The 21,379-nt window shown below is 37.0% G+C and overlaps 1 protein-coding gene and 1 long non-coding RNA gene across 3 annotated transcripts; both read left to right on the top strand.

Moving 5' to 3' along the window:
• Positions 1-5,777: 5,777 nt before the first annotated feature.
• LOC113766614 (putative disease resistance RPP13-like protein 1) lies at positions 5,778-8,622 on the top strand. Its single transcript, XM_027310789.1, has 2 exons — positions 5,778-8,484; positions 8,609-8,622. Exons 1-2 carry the CDS (start codon positions 5,778-5,780, stop codon positions 8,620-8,622), a joined length of 2,721 nt encoding a protein of 906 aa, XP_027166590.1.
• Positions 8,623-8,763: 141 nt separating this feature from the next.
• On the top strand, positions 8,764-12,440 carry LOC113764668. Of its 2 annotated transcripts, none has more exons than XR_003467666.1 (8): positions 8,764-9,409; positions 9,564-9,632; positions 10,418-10,534; positions 10,627-10,793; positions 11,261-11,417; positions 11,510-11,976; positions 12,159-12,223; positions 12,366-12,440. It is a non-coding gene; the product is annotated as an uncharacterized LOC113764668 (long non-coding RNA). The 2 variants fall into 2 exon arrangements; XR_003467665.1 differs by having other exon boundaries at positions 10,362-10,534.
• The last annotated feature ends 8,939 nt before the right edge of the window (positions 12,441-21,379 follow it).

Genomic DNA, 21,379 nt, shown 5'->3' with positions numbered 1-21,379 from the left:
TAATGATTGTGAATAAATAAAATTTGGATCCAAATTCTTCTCTTTTTGTGCTCTCTTACTCCTCCTAGGTTCACTAGGAGTTTCAACTATTTTTCTTTTATTTTCATTTGTAGAAGTATTATGATCCATGGTCGTGTTTTGTGGTAATATAGAATCTGATTTAGAAGTTGAATCACTTAGAAAGCTTGTTTCTAAAAACTCAACATCTCTAGATTCTACTATTGTATTTGAGTCTAAATCTAATAATCTATATGCTTTAGAATTTTCAGCATATCCCACAAAAACACCCTTTAAGCCTCTTGGTCCTAATTTTGTTCTTTTAGGATCAGGAACCTTATAATAGGCTATACAACCCCATACCCTCAAATAATTTAAATTAGGCTTTCTTCCTTTCCATAGTTCATATGGCGAAACCTTTATCTTCTTTGAAGGTATTTGATTATGTACATGACAAGCAGTTAATAAAGCCTCTCCCCAAAGGTTAAATGGTAATCTAGCATGCATAAGCATAGCATTTACCATATCAACCAATGTTCTATTTTTCCTTTCGGCTAAACCGTTTTGTTGAGGGGTGTATGGCGCACTTGTTTGATGGATCAAACCATTTTCTTCACAAAAAATAGAAAATTCATTTGAAAAATATTCGCCTCCTCGATCACTTCGTAGGATTTTAATTTTCCTTTCCAACTGATTTTCAACCAAAGTTTTAAACAATTTAAACATATCAAATGCCTGATCTTTTGTTCTCAGTAAATAAACATATGTAAATCTAGAATGATCATCTATAAAAGTTATGAAATATCTATTTCCACCCCTTGTTAAATGACCATTCAATTCACATATATCAGAATGTATAATTTCAAGCAATTTAGAAGTTCTTTCATTTTTTGGAAAAGGTTTCTTAGTCATTTTTGCTTGTAGACATGTTTCACATTTTCCAAAATTGTCATTTGTGCAAGATACTAATCCATGTTTTGACATGAACTTGATTGATCTAAAATTAACATGTGACAAACGAGCATGCCATGAATCAATAGAAGACTCAATCAAATAAGCATAAATATTAACTTTATTGATACTTAGTTTGTACATGCCATTACATGAATATCCTTGACCAACAAATACATTATTTTTGGATAGAATTACTTTTCCTGCCTCTATGACAGCCTTCAATCCCTTGTTGCATAGTGCACTTGCGGAAACCAGATTCTTCCTTATGTCGGGAACATGATAAACATTGGTCACAACCAACGTTTTGCCAGAGGTAAACTCCAATTCAACCGTCCCCTTTCCAAATACATCAGATGTGTTATGATTTCCCATTAACACAATTTGATTTGGGGCAGCAACTTGATAATCTTTGAATAGATTCTTGTCCTTGCATACATGAACAGTAGCACCCGAATCATACCACCAATCATTAGATTGGCAATTTGTCAAGTTGTATTCAGTTACCACATTGATGGAAAGTCCACCAATCATAGCAACAATTTCAGCACTGTTGGGAGGAGAATCTTCAACAACATTTGCCCTCTTTTGTCCAGCATTTGCCTTTGTCTTCAATTTCTTGTAGAACCTGCATTCTTTCTTAAAATGCCCTTTCTTTCCACAGAAAAAACATGACTTGTCTTTCTTATTATTCGCAGAATTTTCAGAAGACATATCTCCACGTTTTCTCTTATTACCGGACTTGTTTCTGCCTTTTCCAGATTTTTTAGTACCACTAGACTCAATATTATTCACCTTAGTACCAGATTCCAAAGCAAATTTATTCTCCCGAATACGAGTTTCCTCTTCAATTCGGATATGCTTTGTAAGTTGGTCTATGGTGAAAGTTTCAGGAGTGTGCAGTAGTTTCTTCCTATAATCATTCCAAGTGGATGGTAATTTTGCAATCACAGCACCCACTTGAAGTTGATCCGACACTTCAATATTTAAATCCTTTAGTCTAGACACTAACAGAAGTAATTCATCCACTTGATTCATCACAGACTTGTTATCTAACATTTGAAACTCAAAGAATTTCATAGTCAAAAATCTGTCCGTACCTTGTTTTTCAGACATGTATTTGTTCTCCAAAGCCATCCAAATTTCCTGCGGTGATTTAAGTGAACGAAACAGATCATATAAGCGGTCTGACAAGGCGTTTAAGATGAAGCCCCTACAGCGAACTTCGTCTTCCTCACGTTTCTTGCGACTTGCTTTGATCTCATCAGACTAGCCATCAGATGGTTCAGGGATCTTTGGCAGATTATCAGCCAACAGATATGCAACGCCCAGTTCCATAAGAAGAAACAGCAACTTGTCTTTCCAGCGGGTGAAATTGGTGCCATCAAATCGATCCAACTTGATCATATCAGACTTGAAAAATTTGTTCAGAAGATTATCTGAACTGGTGCCCTCCATGTTGACGGAAATTTCCTTAAGATTGTTAGGAAAATTAGTAATAACTGCAACAACAAAATACGGCTTTGACGTGAAAATTCGCTTTCCTTAAGGAAATTTGCCCCCACTATTCTACTACCGGGTTTGCAGCAATTCCCTCTAGGAATAACAAAGCCAATCAAAATTTCCACACAGTAGTATGCAGAAACTCTCCCAAGACGATTTAGAGAATATTGCTTTGAACGAAAATAGAAGAAGAATAAAAGTAAAAGTAAAGTGAGTCCTCTGTTATCTGGACGCTATTATTTATAGCGTTCAGATGGCCCAAAAGAAATGTCATGTCTTTTGGATACGTATTTCTTCATGAATAGGTACCTTTTCAAACGAATGGACACGTAAACGGTTCATTCCAGTTAAGTAATAATAGAGGATTTGTTTCATTTAAAATTATGAGATTGAATTAATTATATTTATGAGAGGATATTCTTATGGTTATTATGTTATTTAAATATCAAGGGCCTGATATTTAATTTAATCTAATAACATAAAACTAATTAGATCAATTAAATCAGTAATTATTTAATTATTTTAAATTAGTTGTGATTGACATGATTGGGTTTGTGTCAAAGGAACATATGAGCTAATTTAAAATAACTCTTACAGTGTATTATTTGGTTAGAATAGAGTTTCTTTAATTCATAAGGCAATTGGAAAATTGAACTCTACGATCGTACCTAAGGTTATTTCTTGATTAGGGAAGTGATTAACTATCGTACATTGATTACCGATACAATAAAGACAAGTTGATTGTCATCGCTTGTTTAGCCGTTATAACTTGTTTATCAGTAAGTAAATGAAAATATCATTGCATCGATTATCAATTGAGTGAACCATCTCCGAAATTATTTTTTGGACAGGGATTATTCATTATTGATTTAATTTTGCTAAATTATCATTTAGTTTTTATTTTATTTAATTTATCTAAGTTGTTTACTAATTCTCAATTACATAAAAATCCCCCTTACTTTGTACTCTGGAAGAAATGAATTATCTCTAATTTCTATGGATTTGATCTTACTCATCACTATATACAAAATTTGTATTTTATTTGAATAGGTATTTATTATTGTACAGGTTCGACACCTGTCAACCTAGTAAGCTATTGTCTTAAATCATCATAGATATTAAATTTATTATTTTGTAAAAATGCTAATTAAATGTTGACTTCTAAAATTTCTTTTAAGGCTATTGTGAAATTTAGAGAAATTAATTCTAAGACAAAATAAATTTGTTTTCAACAACAAAACATTTTTCTTTTCTTTCTTTGGGAAAAAACTAATAGTGCATTTGGGAGGCAAGAAACGGTCAAAAAAACAAAAGGTTTTGGTCGTCGACTTTTTAATTTCGGTCGTTTGAAATAAACAGTGGGAAAGTTAACGAAAGAATTGAACGGATTTCGTTTCCTTCCTAAAGCCAAAATATTTTCCACCCGAAATTCGGCTGAAATGGTACGAAAAGGAGAAAACTTAAGTTTACTTTTACAATATGACAGCTTTACCCTTAAAAAGCTCCTAGGGAAAAACTAAATTCCCCGTGATTTCTAGCTTCCCTGTGAAACCCACCAAATCAAAAATTCATCTCACTTCCCTCCCTTCATAACAGCGTCTCTGACACTGCTGGAGACAAAATAGAGAAGTTGTTCCTTCCCATCTTTTTGCTCCAAGACCAGTTAATCTTCTATTTCATTGATAGTTTCTTCATATTATAGGCACATTGACTTGGGGTGTAGGAAGGAATTCCATTTTTGTCTTATAAATTTCCACAATTGCTGATGAATTAAATTTAAAATTTCACATGTATTAGTTGTTTACAAGATACTTGATTGTGCTTTCTGTATACTTAGATTAGATAAAATCCATCACTTAATTCTTAATTAAACAAGAGTGGGTAGAATGTGTGGCACAATAAATTATTCTTGGTCTCTTACTTGATTATTTGAATCATATAGGATTTCAATAATCTTTCAAGATTATCCCTCTTCAATAACATCTCCCAATCTTGGACGAGTAGGATGAGAGATTATGATGCATATCTTTCTAAAAGAGTCAATTATTATTTTACGTTCATATTGACTCATACAACAAACAAACTAAAAGCGTTCAGTTTTGTTACAATTAATCACCTACTTTAAAAGACATTTTTAATGTAATGGCACTCTTGTAAAAATGCCAAGATCATTTGCATTTACTTCTCTCAATTCCCAACCATTTGAAGCAGTGGTTTGAAAAGTTAAAGAGTTGTAAGAGAGATTTTATTTCTATGAAAATACAGGTGAAGCTTTTATCAAATTTTGACTTGTAATAGTTAAAAAGTGAAATAAAATACAAAAAAGTTTATGAGAATTATGAAAAGTATTGTCAATGAATGACACAATGAAATTATGAAAAATCAAGAAACAATTATGGAAGAGTATATTTTTATGGTATTTGGTATTTGATAATTTAGGATCGAAAGCATGACAGCATAGTTGTGGGTACCTAAAAATGGTTAAATATGATAAGAAACAGCATGTTAATATTCCTTTATAAAAATGGTGAAATTAAAAGAAACAGTAAAAGTTTCGGAGTTGTATAAAACTTTGAAAAAAACTCATAAAAATTGAGTCTAACTTCCGTTTTTAACCTTTTGACTGTGTGACATAGATGTGTGGGGCCAACTGGAAATTCCAGTCAGTGTCCAAATTTTTTAAAACATGGAGGATGATTTGGGCACACTCTTCCTCATTGTATGGGTTTGTGGTTCCCGCCCTTTAGCAACCTTTTGACTCAGTATTGATACTTTTATAATTATAACCCAAAAAGCTTTCAAAGCTTTCATGAGAAAAGAAAAAGGACGTGAGTGAAGTGAAGCATGATGAAGAATAAGAAACACTACAAGGTGACTGAAAGAGGAAAAATTCAGCAAATAAATAAATAAATAAAGTTGGATTTTTTTTTTATAAATAAATATATCAACAGTACGTAGGTGTCAACCGAATAAAAGCAAAGAATCCCGATGCATTTCGAACAGAGAAGTACGGAATAAGTAAAGAATTCATTTGCCTGCCCATAACGCGATGCTCGTCGGGAACCTTTCCTTCCTTTTTCATTTAATTTTCCTTTTGGACTGGTTTATCTACTGCTACATTCATTCACGTGGGTGATGCTTGCCGGGTTCCTTCTTCATTTAATTTTCCTTTTGGTTTCATTTCATCTACTGCTACATTCATTCTACTCTTTCTCCCCTTCAAAGTTCAAACTTGCAAATTGCCCCCCGGTTCGGCTCCATTCCACGCTCTCAAAACTAATCCAATTCTCTCTTCTTACTCTCATCAGATATCGTGACCTGACCTGATGGCGGATGCACTGCTTGTTCCCACTGTAGAAGTTCTAGTGCAGACGGCAATAAACTTGGCTTCAGAACAAATTGGCCCGTTTCCGGGCTTCATGAATGATTTTGCAAGGCTGTGGAGAGCGTTGCGTCTGATTGGGGCTGTCCTTCGTGACGCAGAGGAACGACAGGTGACTAATGAGGCCGTGAAGTTTTGGCTGGAGGAGCTTGAACGTGTCACTTTCATTGCCGGAAATTTGCTGGATGACTTCAACTTTGAAATGAATCGGCGCAGGATTGAGATCCAAAACCAAACGAAGAGGAAGGTATGCTTCTTCTTCTTCTCTCGCTTTAATTCCATTGCATTCCGTCGCAAAATGGCCAAACAGATTCGGGAAATCAATATGGAGCTGCAACGTATCAATGAAGACGCACCCCACTTGGGCCTCGTGTCACGGGTTCACATTGAACGTGCTCTTTCTCCTCAGAACAGAGAGACTTACTCTGATACTATTGATAGGAGTTTTGTTGGAAGAGATGATGATGTTTCAGCGATAGTAACACAGTTGACTGCCACGGATAACAATGAAACTATCTCCGTTCTTCCCATAGTAGGGATGGGCGGGATCGGGAAGACCGCATTGGTTCAAAAAGTTTTCAATGATCGAAAGATTATGCAACATTTTGACGAGAGAATGTGGGTGTGTGTTTCGGAGGATTTCAATGCCGATAGGCTTTTTCTGTTGATGCTAGAATCATTGAAAGAACCAATGCCCGAAGCTGAGAGTAGGGAAGTCAGGGTCAAGCACCTTAAGAAATTATTGGATGGTAGAAAGTATCTACTGGTCTTGGATGATGTTTGGAATGAGGACTCCGCACTATGGCATGATTTTCTTGTATGTTTGAAAGGTATTATTAGCCAAGCCATGGGGAGCTGGATTCTTGTGACCACTCGTTCCCTAAAAGTGGCACACATCATGAGAATTTCTTTTGGTCTTCGGTACTTGGAAGAATTATCAGATGATCAATGTTGGCTCATTCTCAAAGAAAATGCATTTGGCACTGGGGAGGTGCCGAATGGACTACAACATGTAGGATTCAAGATTGCGCAAAGATGCCAAGGATTACCATTAGCTGCAAGCATTCTTGGTGGCACACTGCGCTACAAGGGAGCGGATGAATGGCGAATTTTAGAGAGTGAGCTTCAAAGTTTAGGTGGAGGTGAATACATTGAGGTTTTTGAAATTCTTAAGTTGAGCTTCGCTCGTCTTCCACATCCATCTCTCAAAAAGTGTCTTGCATATTGTTCAATTTTTGCCGGGGGCTTTCAAATGGAAAGGAATCAACTAATCCAACTTTGGATGGCAGAAGGATTTCTTCATTCAAATCCAAGAAAAAATATGTGTATGGAGGAAGTTGGTAACGAGTATTTTACCATTTTGTTGGATAGTAACTTGTTTCAAGATGGAGAGAAGGATGATTATGGGAATGTTTTGAATTGTAGAATGAATGGTCTTGTGTACGATATGGTGCAATCCATTTCTGAACATAAAACTTTAAGGTTGAAAGAGTCAACAGAAGCTGATTTTCATGACAAGACTTTTCGGTATCTTGCAATGGAGAGAAGTGATGGAGAAGAAATACTACCATTTCCACAGGAGGAGAGCTTCAGGTACATAACAACATTATTTTTGTTGGAGAACAAATCAATTAATATTGATGGTTGGATCTCATCTTTGACTTCCTTGCGGGTGCTAAACTTAGCTTCATCAGATGTCGAGGAGTTTCCTGAATCAATCAACAAGTTATCTCATTTAAGGTACCTCGATTCATCAGATACTCCGATCAAAACATTACCAGAGTCTCTTTGTCAGCTTAACAATTTGCAGACGTTAAGAGTTAGAGATTGCAAATCGTTGACAAATTTTCCAAACAATTTCAAGAATTTGGTTAGTTTGAGGCACTTTGACTTTTTCTCTAGAGATAAATCTAGTGATATGATGCCTCTTGCGATCGGACAGTTGTATGCTCTCCAAACATTACCATTTTTCAATATTGGTGAAGAGGCGGGTCGACAAATTGGACAATTGGAGAGTTTAGATAATCTCAGTGAAAGTCTCGAGATACGGAATCTTGAATTGGTGAGAAGAAAGAAAGAAGCCGAGTCTGCAAATCTGATTGAAAAGTCAAACATTAATGAGTTGAAATTATTGTGGAATGAGTTAGATAGTTCGAGAGAGAATGACATCGAATACAATCAAGTGTTGGAAGGCTTGCAACCTCACCAAAATTTGAAAGGTTTGATAATTGAAAGATTTTTTGGTGATCAACTTTCGACATGGATCGGAAAACTTGAGAAATTGGTGAAGTTTGAACTGCGAAATTGTAGAAACTGCAAGGAGTTACCAACTCTTGGACACATGCCCTTCCTCAAATATCTTCACCTGGAAGGACTCGACAACATGACAACCATAGGGCCTTCTTTTTATAGCGAATCAACCGTGCATGGTGGCGGTAGCAGTCAATTGTTTCCAGCACTTGAACATCTCATTCTCGAAAACATGCTAAATTTGCGTGACTGGGTGGAAGCATTAGATCATGATGGAGCAGTGGTGGTGTTTCCAGTCCTTAACACGATGAGGATTAAAAAGTGTCCCCAGATAGCCACTTTTCCGAGTCATTTTCCATGTCTCAAGAACTTGCACATTGAGCACATCAACAATGGATCAAGTATAGTGACTTGTATTTCCAATATTTTCAAGACTCTCACGAGTCTTTCCATTGATAATATGAATGGGTTCACTAAGCTACGTATTGTTGGCCGTGGATCCTTAGAGGAATTACATGTTTGCAGGTGCCACTCACTGAAGTCGATTTCAATCCCTAGGGCACACCAGCACCTCACTGCCTTGCGAAAATTAAGAATTTTTATGTGCAACGGGTTAACCCATTTGTCCATCCCACACCTTCTCTCTCTTTCCTGTTCTTCACTCTTCTCCGATACTCCTCCTCCTCTTCCTCTTGAGAAATTGGAAATATGGGGATGCCCCAATCTTATCTCCTTTCCAATTCATTTATCCCGAACACCTTCTCTCTCTTTCCTGGACATACCATACTCTAAGAAATTAAATGACTTGCCCAAGGGGAAGCTTTATTCTCTTACAAGCTTAAGAGAATTGGGAATTGGACCATTCTCAAAAACCACAGAGCTGCATTCCTTCTTAGACCTCTTTGGTGCTCTCCCACCATCGCACCCCTACTTCCCCTCCCTTTCAAAATTAATTCTGTGTGGATGGCCTCATTGGGAATCTCTGCCCGAGCAACTTCAGCACCTCTCTGCCCTAACAGTTCTTGAACTAGATGGTTTTGGAGTAAAATCATTGCCTGATTGGTTTGGGGAGCTTTCGTCACTTGAACGACTCTTCCTCTACAATTGTAAAAAGCTAAAAAATTTACCCAAATCCATGAGTAGCCTCACCAGACTAAAAGAGCTGCAGATTGAAATGTGTCCCCTTCTAACGGAAAGATGCAATTCAAAGAGTAGCAGTAGCAGTAGCACCGATCCAATTTCTGAGTGGTCCAAGATCTCCCACGTTCCCAGAATTATAATTAATGGGCAGCGAATCAGAGGCTAATCTCCAATTAAAGCTACTCGGTAATCCTCTGTTCTACTACAAAACTTTTTGAATTGATTTTTGTTTTTTTTCTTTTTTTATCTATCTATATTTCTTTCCCCTTAATATCTTTTCTTGGTATTGACAGCGGTAATGTATTGATGATGTTTGTTAATCGAATCTTTGATTGTGCAGCCTACCTTCTGCTAAATAACTGTTGCAAACCTGTCTTTCCTTGGTTCTCTCTGAATTTCTGCTTTCCAGGTAACCTCTCCCTTGTGTGTTTGTGAGCGTTTTTTTTTCTTTCCATTTTCATGATATTCATTTGTGATCTAGTACCCTTTTTTACTTCCTGCAGGACTTGTATCAGCATGCCATGACACTTCAAAATTATTCTTCATGGTTTCTCCTTTATTTTTGCACATCCTTCGAGCAGTAAACTGAATTCCCCATGGTTACGTGGAGATTCTAAACTTGACATGATTATCAACATGATCCTATATCTTGAGATTGTTAGCCTCTTAAGTAATGAACTTCAAAAAGGTCAATATTTCAAGTGATAAGGATAACACCAGGTTGGGCTTTATATGGATCTGGTAAATCAACTCTGTAACCTAATTCAGGATCTCAGGGCAATTAACCTGTTAATTGTTGGAAGTAGTGTAGCTTTATTTCTTTTGCCATTTCTGCTTTATTTCGTTTTTCATGATTATCAACATGATCCTATATGGTTCTGTTAAATCAACTCTCTAAACTTCTTTCAAGAGCTCAAGGCAATTAACCTGTTAATCTCTGGGAGTAGTGTAGCTTTATTTCTTTTGCAATTTCTTCTATAGCAACAAATGCTGAAAAGGCCCATCTTTCACTGCATTGGAAAATTGTAATGACTATTTTGTTTTGTCTGGCAAAGTATTTGATAACCATATTTTTTTATGTGTCTGTTTTTATCTTCTTCTTTTTTTCATGTATGAGCTTTTCTTTATATGGTTACAGAAATATTGGGACAAAAGTCCTCAGCTACCATAGTTTCCTTTTATATGGTGACTCAGATAAATACCTACACATTCTTGGACTTCCGAAAAAGAGGGACTTCTTTACTTCAAATGGATCCAGCAGGGCTTTTTCAAAGGGAACTCATTCTCCTTCATTATATAGAGAAGGTTTAGGTACAATTCAGGATGACTTTTAACGCTTTTCCCTTTGCTATATTCAATTGTTGTGCAGTTCTGATCTGATGGCATCTTTTCTTGTATTGTAGGCAATACTATGCCTAGTTTGAGAGTGTAGAATGAACCATTGGTAAAAAACCCATGGTATAGTAGTATTGAAGGCTGAGGGTGTAATAGATTTTCTCGAGTCTTAGAGCTCTCCAAGATGCTGCAACAAAGACTACTCTGGCTGGCTACTGGGATTCTCTTGCAGGAGGTAAACTCTTGATGCTGATGAAAATTTTATGATTCCAAAAAGTTTATCTGACTTAAAAGATAATTTAAGAACTAAACTTATGAGGATCTGGATGATCAAATTCTCAAACATCAGGAATACTTCTTTTAAAAAGCCTACTATAGAATGCAACTTTTTCGGTTATTAGTCCCTTAGCTATCAAGAAATCCTGATGCTTGTCCAATGCTTGAATAGTCAAGCCATGCCATGAAGCAATTCCTTTGATATATGTTCCAAATACAGCTGCATGGGGTAATAACAGGCAATCTGCTTTATTGAGGTGGTTCATCTCTTAGTTAGCAAACCATAATATTTGAGGTGGTTCATCTCTTAGTTGTGGATTTAGGTCTTATCCCATAATAAATTATGTGCCTGTCGAACAATATTATAGAGAGATCGCATTCTTTTATGTCGTTAATTCTATAATGCAATTCTGCTTTGTCATACAGCTGTTTGACAGCTAGAAATTGGATGAATGGTCTGAAGAGATGTTCTCAAATTTTCCGATGTATGAAAAGCTATGAGCATAAGCTGTTCTCTCAATCTGGTGATGGGGCAGACGCTCTGATTTAGGGCTATCAGATGGCTGATGGAAAATATGCCATGGTTAGTACTCTCCCTTTGCGCATCTCAATGTTGCATAAAGTTCTCCAGCTTATTATGAGATATTTGTCATTTTGAGTCCTTGAAATGACTAGGTAATGGAACTGTGGAGAATATCAAATTTTTGCACAGGAGCGGAGAACTTTGATGCATAGAGTAGACATCGAAATCTGATGGATAGAATTTAAGCAGGAAGTGAATTTCTGAGATGGGGGTCAATCTTGTTGGCAGTAGAATCCATGTGAATGGCAGTCTCCTGGTGAAACAGAGTGTTTATGCCTTATAAGGGAAACCTTTCATGAAAAATCTTGGGGATTTAGTTTTGCTCTGCAAGAATCTCAAGTATGTTGAATAGGCAAAGTCAAATACCTTTTGTAAAACATAATGAAATTAGAAAAGCAAATATAAATAAATAAATAAAACAAGAAGATATGAACCACCTCAAAATATTATGGTTTGGAATATATGAGGCTGACAGTGATAGATTTTCTTGAGGATCAAGCTCTCCATGAAGCTGCATCAAAGACGATTCAGGCTTGCTACAGGGATGCTCATGCACGAGGTACATTTTTGTGATGAAAATGTTCTGATTGAAGGAAGACATATCTAATTTTCATCACTTCTGCTGATTACTTTATCCTTTCTTCAAACTTTCATAATTGATAGAATCAGCAAGGTCTTTGTTAGTTGCCATTTATTCTAAACTTGCCTAAAGTTGTGAGTTCTTCACTCAATCTTTACTAGGTAAAGAACAGAGCTATGGATAAGCCAATACATAGGAAAGCTACAGGTTGGATTTTTAAGTCATGGTATGTCCTCCCTCTCATAATCATCCATATACTTCATGGATCTACTATTTCCATTTTCTGGAGTTTGGTTGCCATTGCACTTAAACTAGTGGTGATCAAATTGCCTTATAGCATGTTAGAAACTAAATTTGTCTCCATTCAGATGACAAATGCTGCGAATGAGGCTCGTCAGCCCCCTTACAGAGATATAGCCAAGGTCGAAGTGACGAAGTGAGAAGCTTTCACTTGTTGAAGGATTTGAAGTTGTAATATGTGAAAAACTTGAGTAGTAACCTCCCCGCCAACCAAATAGAAGCCTCCCTATAGAATGTGTGTCTTTTGATCTAAACGGATGATGCTCCAACAAGAGCAGCAACCCTGACTCTGACTGGTGCAAGATTTCCAGATTTCTCACTTTGAGATTGATCATAGTCTATGGAAACTCTAGTCTACACCTGTATTTATGATTTCTTCAATTCTGTATGTTCGATAATGCTGTCTCCAATTCTGTATATTATTCTCATGATGCTATACCTTTTCTGTGAAATTGTGCTGAAGAGTACATTGTTATTAGATGTAAAAGTGGACGAGTATTACAACATAACACGTTGTAAAGTGTATGAAGAATCTATTTTAAGTGGATAATCTGGTGTCAAAAGAATTTATGAGATTTGTTGTATTGCATATTAATCATTTACAGAAATGCTTAGTACGGTTAGAAATGTCAATACAAGACATGCACAAAAAACTTGTTTTTGGAGACCGGGACTCTTCATGCTATGCAGTTGCCAACCTCAATTGGCAGGCTGATAGATATGCTTTATCTTGACCTATCTAGTACTACAATCTTTTTTTTTATTTTTTTTATTTTTTTTTGCAATCTCTATTTTCAAGCTTTACAACTTAAGAGACTTTAAGAATTAAGGAGTAATACTCTCTAGTCTCTGTGCTAATCTCCACTAGAGAGCTTTGAGATCAATTCAGGATTTTGATAAGCCAGAGAGCAATTTGATTTTTGTGCAGTTGTGTATAAATTTAAAATGCCATCGAAGATAGGGTAACTGTCTTGTTTTCAAACATTAAAATTCTGTAATGTTGGTCAAGACAGAATCATCAAATTATGGAACTGGAACACTTCAATAGCTTCTTCAGTAGGCTAATTATCTGCAAAATTGAGCGAGTCGATAGCAAAGAAGCAGCTTAGGCTGCAGTTGTTGGGAAAACCAAATTTGTACAAGATGGAATTTGAATGGAGTTGGGACAGGAACGGTGTTAAGAATGGCAAATTTGAAAAGCTTAATATTTTTGAGAGTTTGTGTGACATTAGCTACCTTCATGGTGTATGATAATGGAAGTTTGCACTGTTAATTCAAGGTGATTGATTTTGAGACAGATGGTTAACAGAGGTCAAATTGCTTATTCAAGAAACTTGCAAGGACTCCCAACATTTGGGCATCAATTCAATTGCAATGATCCCTTAGCAATTGAATTAATGGCTGAGTTGCAAAGTCTCCAGAAGCATCACATTTCCATCTATGAGAATCAAGTTCAGACAGCACAGGAATTTTGTTAGCAGGCATAACTTGAATCAAACTCTCCACCTGAGTGGTCCTTCGCCTACCTTGAGACCATTGCCAATTCCCACTCTGAATGATAGATACAGAGGAAATTTTAGCTGTCCAATTACTTGCAAACTATCTAACGGATTAATAATGTCCCAACCATAAACATAAACATAAACATCGAGTAGAAGGGCATCAAGGGTGCAGGATCATACCACAAAAAACGACATAAAGGCCATAGACAACCTTATACAAATAGGAGACAAAAAGACAGACAAAGGAAATTCAATCAACTACTTTATTTATACCAGACGCTAACCCCAAAAGGGCCATAAGCAACTGACCTTTGTCCGCAGACCTTTATCGCGCCCAAGTCACCAACCTCATAACTAAGGTCTTTTGTCCGTGATCTTCTCCAACTTCATTAAACCTTGTTCAAGCATTAACTCTCTTCAACTCCACTGAACCTATATTCCCCACCCCACCCCCAAAAAAAAACCAAATTAAGAAAAAAAAAAAACTAGAATCCATCTGTCCGTCCGTCCCTGCCTTTGCTGTCCAGATATCAGAGAGCATCAGACAAAGTCACCAAAAGTTTGTGATGCAAGTCTGATCAAGATGATTGATGAATGTCAAATTCCACATTGTCTCAGGTAAATAATGCAAATATACAGTTACATCAGGTCTCATACTTTTTCATAAATAGCCTATTCCAAACTACAAGGCAGATTAGGCAGCTGCAATTGCATTCACTTCCAGATATGGTTAACTTCCAGGAGCCTGCAACAGTAGAGAAATTCTAATGCAAAAGGAAAATTGAAAAGCCCGGAAAATGGATCCATAAAACATAAAGCTTTTTCCCCTGATCTGAGTCACCACTGGGAGCAAGCCATGAACAAGAACAATCACAGCATTAAATGGGCATCGCGTCGAACTTTGCCTCAAATTACACCATGCAAACACTTTGCGCATGGAGAGACTGGAGCAGTTTGAGACCTGCAACATAGACAAATCTTAATTGGCTTTGTGGTCGAATTAGATAATAGATGCATCATTCACATACAAAATGGGGAATCATTGACAGCCAAAAACCCAAAGCATTGGATAAGAATCAACAGATGCCAAAAAGAAGCTGTAAAAGCTAGCTTTGGTTTTGTGTATTTGGTGTACCAACATTCCCCATTGACTAGGCTATCCTTTTATGCACAGATATTCCAACGTGGTCAGAATAAGAAAATTATTTCCAGCGGTCAAGTTTAGTGAGTCCCAGGCCCCCTTGCTCACTAGAAAGAAATTATATCCAGAGGTCAAGTTTAGTCAGTCCCAAGGTTCCGTTGCTCACTGGTTAATAGATGTCAGACCAACTTGAACAAAAAGGAAAACTGAATTGTTCTGTCATATCTTTTGTTCTAGACTCTGTACAACATTTATACAAATGGAATTTGACTTTTGTCAATTCCATGAAATCTGTAATTTCCTAAAAATTAGGAGCTAATTTATTCTATCCTAAAATACATTAGGAGTAAATTATTCTATCCTAAAATAGAGCAGAAATCATGGGATATAGCAGAAATCATGGGATATACATAGAAAAAGATATTCTAGATTTTCAACACTCCCCCTCAACACTCCCATCTTGCATGTAATGTCTTCAAAGTTGGAAGTTGGCATTCCCTTAGTTAAGACATCTGCCAATTGATTATTTGATGCTACATATGGAGTGCAAATCATGCCATTGTCCAGCTTTTCTTTAATAAAATGTCTATCAACTTCGATGTGCTTTGTGCGATCATGTTGCACTGGATTGTGTGCAATGTTGATGGCAGACTTGTTGTCGCAATAGAGTTTCATAGGTCCTTCGCTCTTGATTTTAAGATCATCAAGTATTATTTTGAGCCATAGCAATTCACAAACTCCATGAGCCATAGCTCTAAACTCTGCTTCAGCACTTGATCTTGCAACAACCGATTGCTTCTTACTCCTCCATGTCACTAGGTTCCCACCAAGAAATGTACAATATCCTGAAGTTGATCTACGATCTACAACAGAACCTGCATAATCAGCATCAGTATATGCCTCTATGAGCAATCCTTCATTTTTCTTGAACAAAATTCCTCTACCCAGTGTCCCTTTGAGGTAGGATAGAATTCTATTGACAGCCTGCAAGTGTTTCTCTCTTGGATCATGCATAAATTGGCTTACTACACTTACAGCAAATGCTATGTCCGGCCTTGTATGGGACAAGTATATCAGTTTCCCAACCAACCGCTGATATCTTCCCTTATCTACTGTGCTATCATCCTTCTCTTCATTCAATCTCAAGTTAGGCTCAATGGATGTGCTTGCTGCCTTGCATCCAAGATTGCCTGTTTCTTTAAGCAAGTCTAAGACATACTTTTGTTGGGAAACAAAGATGCCTTTTCTTGAGTATGCCACCTCAATGCCTAAAAAATACTTCAGCCTCCCTAGTTCTTTAATTTCAAACTCCTTTGCTAAGCACTTTTTGAGTGTTTCTCTTTCAATTGGATCATTCCCGGTGATGATGATGTCATCTACATATACAAGTAGAGCTGTAACACCTCCTTTTGAATGTTTTATGAACAAAGTATGATCTCCTTGACTTTGTTTGTATTGCATTGCTAACATCACTTTAGTAAATCTTCCGAACCAAGCCCTTGGCGATTGTTTTAATCCATATAAAGCTTTCTTTAACCTGCACACTTTCTTTTCAAAAAACATTTCATTGAAACCCGGTGGAGGTTCCATGTACACCTCTTCTTCTAAATCCCCATGTAAGAATGCATTCTTCACATCAAATTGCTGTAAACACCAACCAAAGTTAGCGGCTAAAGACAAAAGAACACGCACAGTATTCATTTTTGCAACGGGTGCAAAGGTCTCTTGGTAATCTATCCCATATGTCTGTGTATATCCTTTTGCGACCAACCGAGCTTTATGCCTTTCTAATGAACCATCAGCTCTATATTTCAAAGTAAACACCCATTTACACCCCACTGTTTTCTTTCCTTTGGGTAGGTTTACAATTTTCCAAGTCTTATTTCTCTCTAGGGCATTCATCTCCTCTTTCATAGCATGTAACCAGTTCTTATTTCTAAGTGCCTCTTGTAGTGTTTGTGGAATTGAAATAGAGTTGATGGTGGTAAGGAAAGTTTTATGTTGTGGAGAGAGTCTATGGAAAGACACGAAATTTAAGATTGGATGCTTAGTGCATTCTCGTGTTCCTTTTCGAACAGCAATAGGCAGGTCTAAATCATTAAATTCACAAGGAGCAGAGTCAAATTGAACACACAAAGGAACAGAATTTTCAGAGTACCTGATTGTGGTTCAGATTCTTGGATTTGCACAGGTTCAGAAATATGAACTTTCTTCCTTGAGTAGACCTTGAGTGGTGTAGTTGGATTTAAACCAGATTTTCCCTCAACTCCAAGATCAGGTTCAATTTCTTTACTGGCATGTTCAACTTCAAATTCAGGTTCAAGTTCACTGCTAGTATGTTCTCCTTTAGAATTTGGTGTATGGTCCGGCTTGAAAGACTTTAAGTTTAGTGTAGGACTTTGAAGATCAAGGAGAAATTCCTTATCTTCCCAAGAACTCTCCCCTTGGGGATGAGGATTGTTACTTTGAGAGTAAGGTTCATTTTCAACAAATGTGACATCCATGGAGGTAAAAAATTTTTTTGAAGGAGGATGATAACACTTATATCCTTTCTTTGTGTTTGAGTATCCCACAAAAATACATTTTAAAGCTTTTGGATCAAGTTTCCCTCTTTGGTGTGCATGAACATGTACAAAAGCAACGCAACCAAACACTTTTGGTGACAATGTACAAGAGACATTAAAATCAGGGTAAAAACCAGAAAGAGCAGCAATGGGACTTTGATTATTTAGTACTTTTGAAGGTACTCTATTTATCAAGTGTGCAGCAGTTAAAACAGCCTCCCCCCAAAAAGTTTTTGGAACTTTATGTTGAAACAAAATTGCTCGAGTCACATTGAGTAAATGTCTATTTTTTCGTTCAGCAATCCCATTTTGTTGGGGTGTATCTACACAAGATGACTCGTGTATTATACCCTCTTTTTGGAAAAAAGATGAGAGAATTTGATTAAAATAGTCTCTTGCATTATCAGATCTTACTCTTTTAATCAAACTTCCAAATTGTGTACAAATCATTTTATGAAACATTGGAAAAATACTGCTTACTTCTGATTTTTCTTTCATAAGAAATAACCAAGTAGTTCTAGTACAATCATCAATAAATGTGACAAACCATTTTGCTCCAGAAATACTAGAAATTCTACAAGGCCCCCAAATATCAGTATGTATCAAAGAGAAAGGTCTAGTAGATCTTGTATTACTCAATGGAAATGATAGTCTATGATGTTTAGCAATTTCACATGTATCACAATGGAAACTACTAACATCTTCATTCTTGAAAAGTGAAGGAAACATGCTTTTAAGTAGAATAAAAGATGGATGACCAAGACGGAAATGATGAAGCCAAATTTCAGATTTATTATTTGAGGAGCAGGTGAGGGATAACTGATTTTTGTTCTTCTTGTTGCCACTCATCTCCTCAAGGTAATAAAGCCCATCATTCACCTTAGCAAGTCCAATCGTCCTCCCCGTAACCAAATCCTGAAAAACACAGTGAGTAGTATAGAAAATTACTCTACAGTTCAGATCTTTGGTAATTTGATGGATGGATATGAGATTGGAGGACAATTTTGGGACATGCAACACATTATTTAGGGACAAAGAATTTGATAGATTTACTGTCCCTTGGCCTGCAACAATTATAGGAGATCCATCCGCAACAGTAATTTTTCTATTTCCAGGACATGGGTTGTATGTTCTAAATCTGATTGGGCTGTGAGTCATATGGTCAGTAGCTCCTGAGTCGATGACCCAAGAGCCTAGAGAAGACATGCTTGAGGCACTTAAAGCATAAGAGTTAAGGTACTTACCTGATTGAGCCAATGAACACGTACTAGAGGACTTTTCAAGGGAATTTAGGAGGTTTCTTAGCTTTTCGATTTCTTCTTTCTTGAATTCTCCCATACCAGTCTGGTTGGATTTTTCTTGTGTTTGGTCTTCTCCAGCAGTTAAGTGGGCTTTTCCCCCTTTGAATCCTCCTTTACGACTAAGGACTTGTTCCTTCCCATGGAGTTTGAAGCAATCATCTCGCGTATGGCGTGATTTTTTGCAGTACATGCACCAAATTGTGTCTTTATTTGACTTTGTAGAAATCATTGCCGAGCCTTCTAATGTTTTAGGCTCTAACATGACTTCTCGCCTATTCTCTTCAGCTCGAACCAATGATATTGTCTCATTCAGAGATGATAATCTTTCCTTCCCCAATATCTGGACTCTGACCTGATCAAATTCTACATTCAGACCTGCAAGGAAGTCATAAACTCTATCCTTTTCGATAAAGTTTTTCAAGGTGGCTGCATCTTCACTACACAACATCTGAACACACCGATATTGGTCCAGTTCCTGCCATAGATTTTGCAGAAGGTTGGCATATTGAGTAACAGAAAGGTTGCCCTGTTTAGTGGCTGAGATCTTTGTTTTGATCTCATAGATTAGGGCAGCATCTCCTGCCTTTGAATAGGTCTGTCGAATAGTAGTCCATATATCTTGAGCTGTTGATAGGAACATGCAAGTATCGCTTATTTCAGGTAACATGGAGTTCCACAGCCATGACATGACCATAGAATCCTCTTCATCCCAAGCAGCGAATTTAGGATCTCCCTTTTTCGGTCCAGTTCCAAGCAAGTGGCTGATTTTGCCCTTTCCTTTGAGAAATGTTTGAACAAATTGTGACCACTTCAAATAGTTTTTCCCGTTGAGCCTGTAGGCTGCCTGGATACTCTGCAAATCCCCTGTTTGTGGAATATTTGAGGTCTCTTCTGATTTGGTATTGGAGTGGATTTCTGATGTTTCAGTTTCAGACATGTTGGAGGTTTCAAAGAAAAATTGGCAATGAAGGCCTAATGAAAAATATCAGCAATGAAGGCTGGAAATTGCACTTGGCAATAAAGACTTGAAGAGAGGAAAGCACTCAGCAATGAAGGCTGACAAGAAGAGGTCCCAAGAGCAAAAGCTCTGATACCATGAACAAAAAGGAAAACTGAATTGTTCTGTCATATCTTTTGTTCTAGACTCTGTACAACATTTATACAAATGGAATTTGACTTTTGTCAATTCCATGAAATCTGTAATTTCCTAAAAATTAGGAGCTAATTTATTCTATCCTAAAATACATCAGGAGTAAATTATTCTATCCTAAAATAGAGCAGAAATCATGGGATATACATAGAAAAAGATATTCTAGATTTTCAACACAACTAACTTCAGCGCCATAGTAATTTCTTTCCTCACCAGACGAAAAAAGGCTGCTGATAGACTATCTAATTTCTTAAACACTTACTTTGGAAATACAATAGTCCAATACAAATCAATATTTAGAACACATTTAATGAGCTGACGTCTGCCCACATAATCTGTCACGACCAAGGTCCAAGGCTGGCCCAAGTAATATTTGGACCGAAATCCACTGGCCCAAAATGATTAACCCAAATTACCTAATAGCCCAAGGACCCAAGTTCTTATACCTTTCCTTTCCTTTTCCACAGCACCGATGTGGGATACTCATAATCAGTGCCTTGACAGACCAAATCTATTATCTTATTTTGCTATCATAACCGTCCAATCAGTAAAAGACAGCCTGAAGAGGTAATTGGAAGTCCTAGAAAAGTCACAAGCAACTGTCCAAGAGGCATAAAAACACTCATGCAGCTGCATGCTCCTTCCCTCCTCTACACCAGCCAGGAAAACACTGCAAATTAGGACACAAACCAGGCAATCCCCATATTCTGTTGAAGTAGCCTTAACAACTTCAAAAGCTTTATCAGAGGTAGCACATAGAATAAGGAAATAGCGCGAACGAACAATAGGTGACAATTTCATATCAGCATGCTTAGGATGGTAATCAAATTCCTGATTATTAATATTCCATTCAAACAATGGAACTGAAGATGTGTGGTTATTCTACAAACACCTCAGAGGCTTATTTAGACACTTAAGAGTTCCCAAAATCATTTAATGCACTTTTTATTGCGCTTCTTTTTCTTCTTACTCAACTATCAAATCTTCATTTTCTACTTCAACACGATGCTCAGCAGAGGTCTGCCATCATCCCAAATGCAGCACTTGGACCCTATGCAATCTTGAGAGGCAGTAAATTCATGATATTGCTAATTCACATTGCAAAGTGTAATGTTTTCTCACTCATACTACTTAAATTACTCAAAAAGTTGTGCATAAGATATTTAATAAGAAAGGTGAAACACTTGGTGAATGATAACTTCTGTTGTATACTGTTTTTCGTCTTTTATTTTGTTTGAGTTATGAGGGGAGTCATTCCCCTCCGGCTGGACCTTTTGCGTGTGCAACTCGATCACCAAATTCCTTAAAGCCGCCATTTCCCTTTCAAATTGCTCCTGCTGCTCCTTTAGCATGGAGCGGATGTGTTCCTCTATCTTCCTGATGTCCTAAGACCTATGCCATTGATGAGCGGAGCTGGCTTAACC

The sequence above is a fragment of the Coffea eugenioides genome, chromosome 3, assembly GCF_003713205.1.
Source record: "Coffea eugenioides isolate CCC68of chromosome 3, Ceug_1.0, whole genome shotgun sequence".
In the NCBI taxonomy this organism is placed as follows: domain Eukaryota; kingdom Viridiplantae; phylum Streptophyta; class Magnoliopsida; order Gentianales; family Rubiaceae; genus Coffea; species Coffea eugenioides.
The sequence above is the reverse complement of the archived record's forward strand: the minus strand, read 5'-3'. Positions and strand labels throughout refer to the sequence as shown.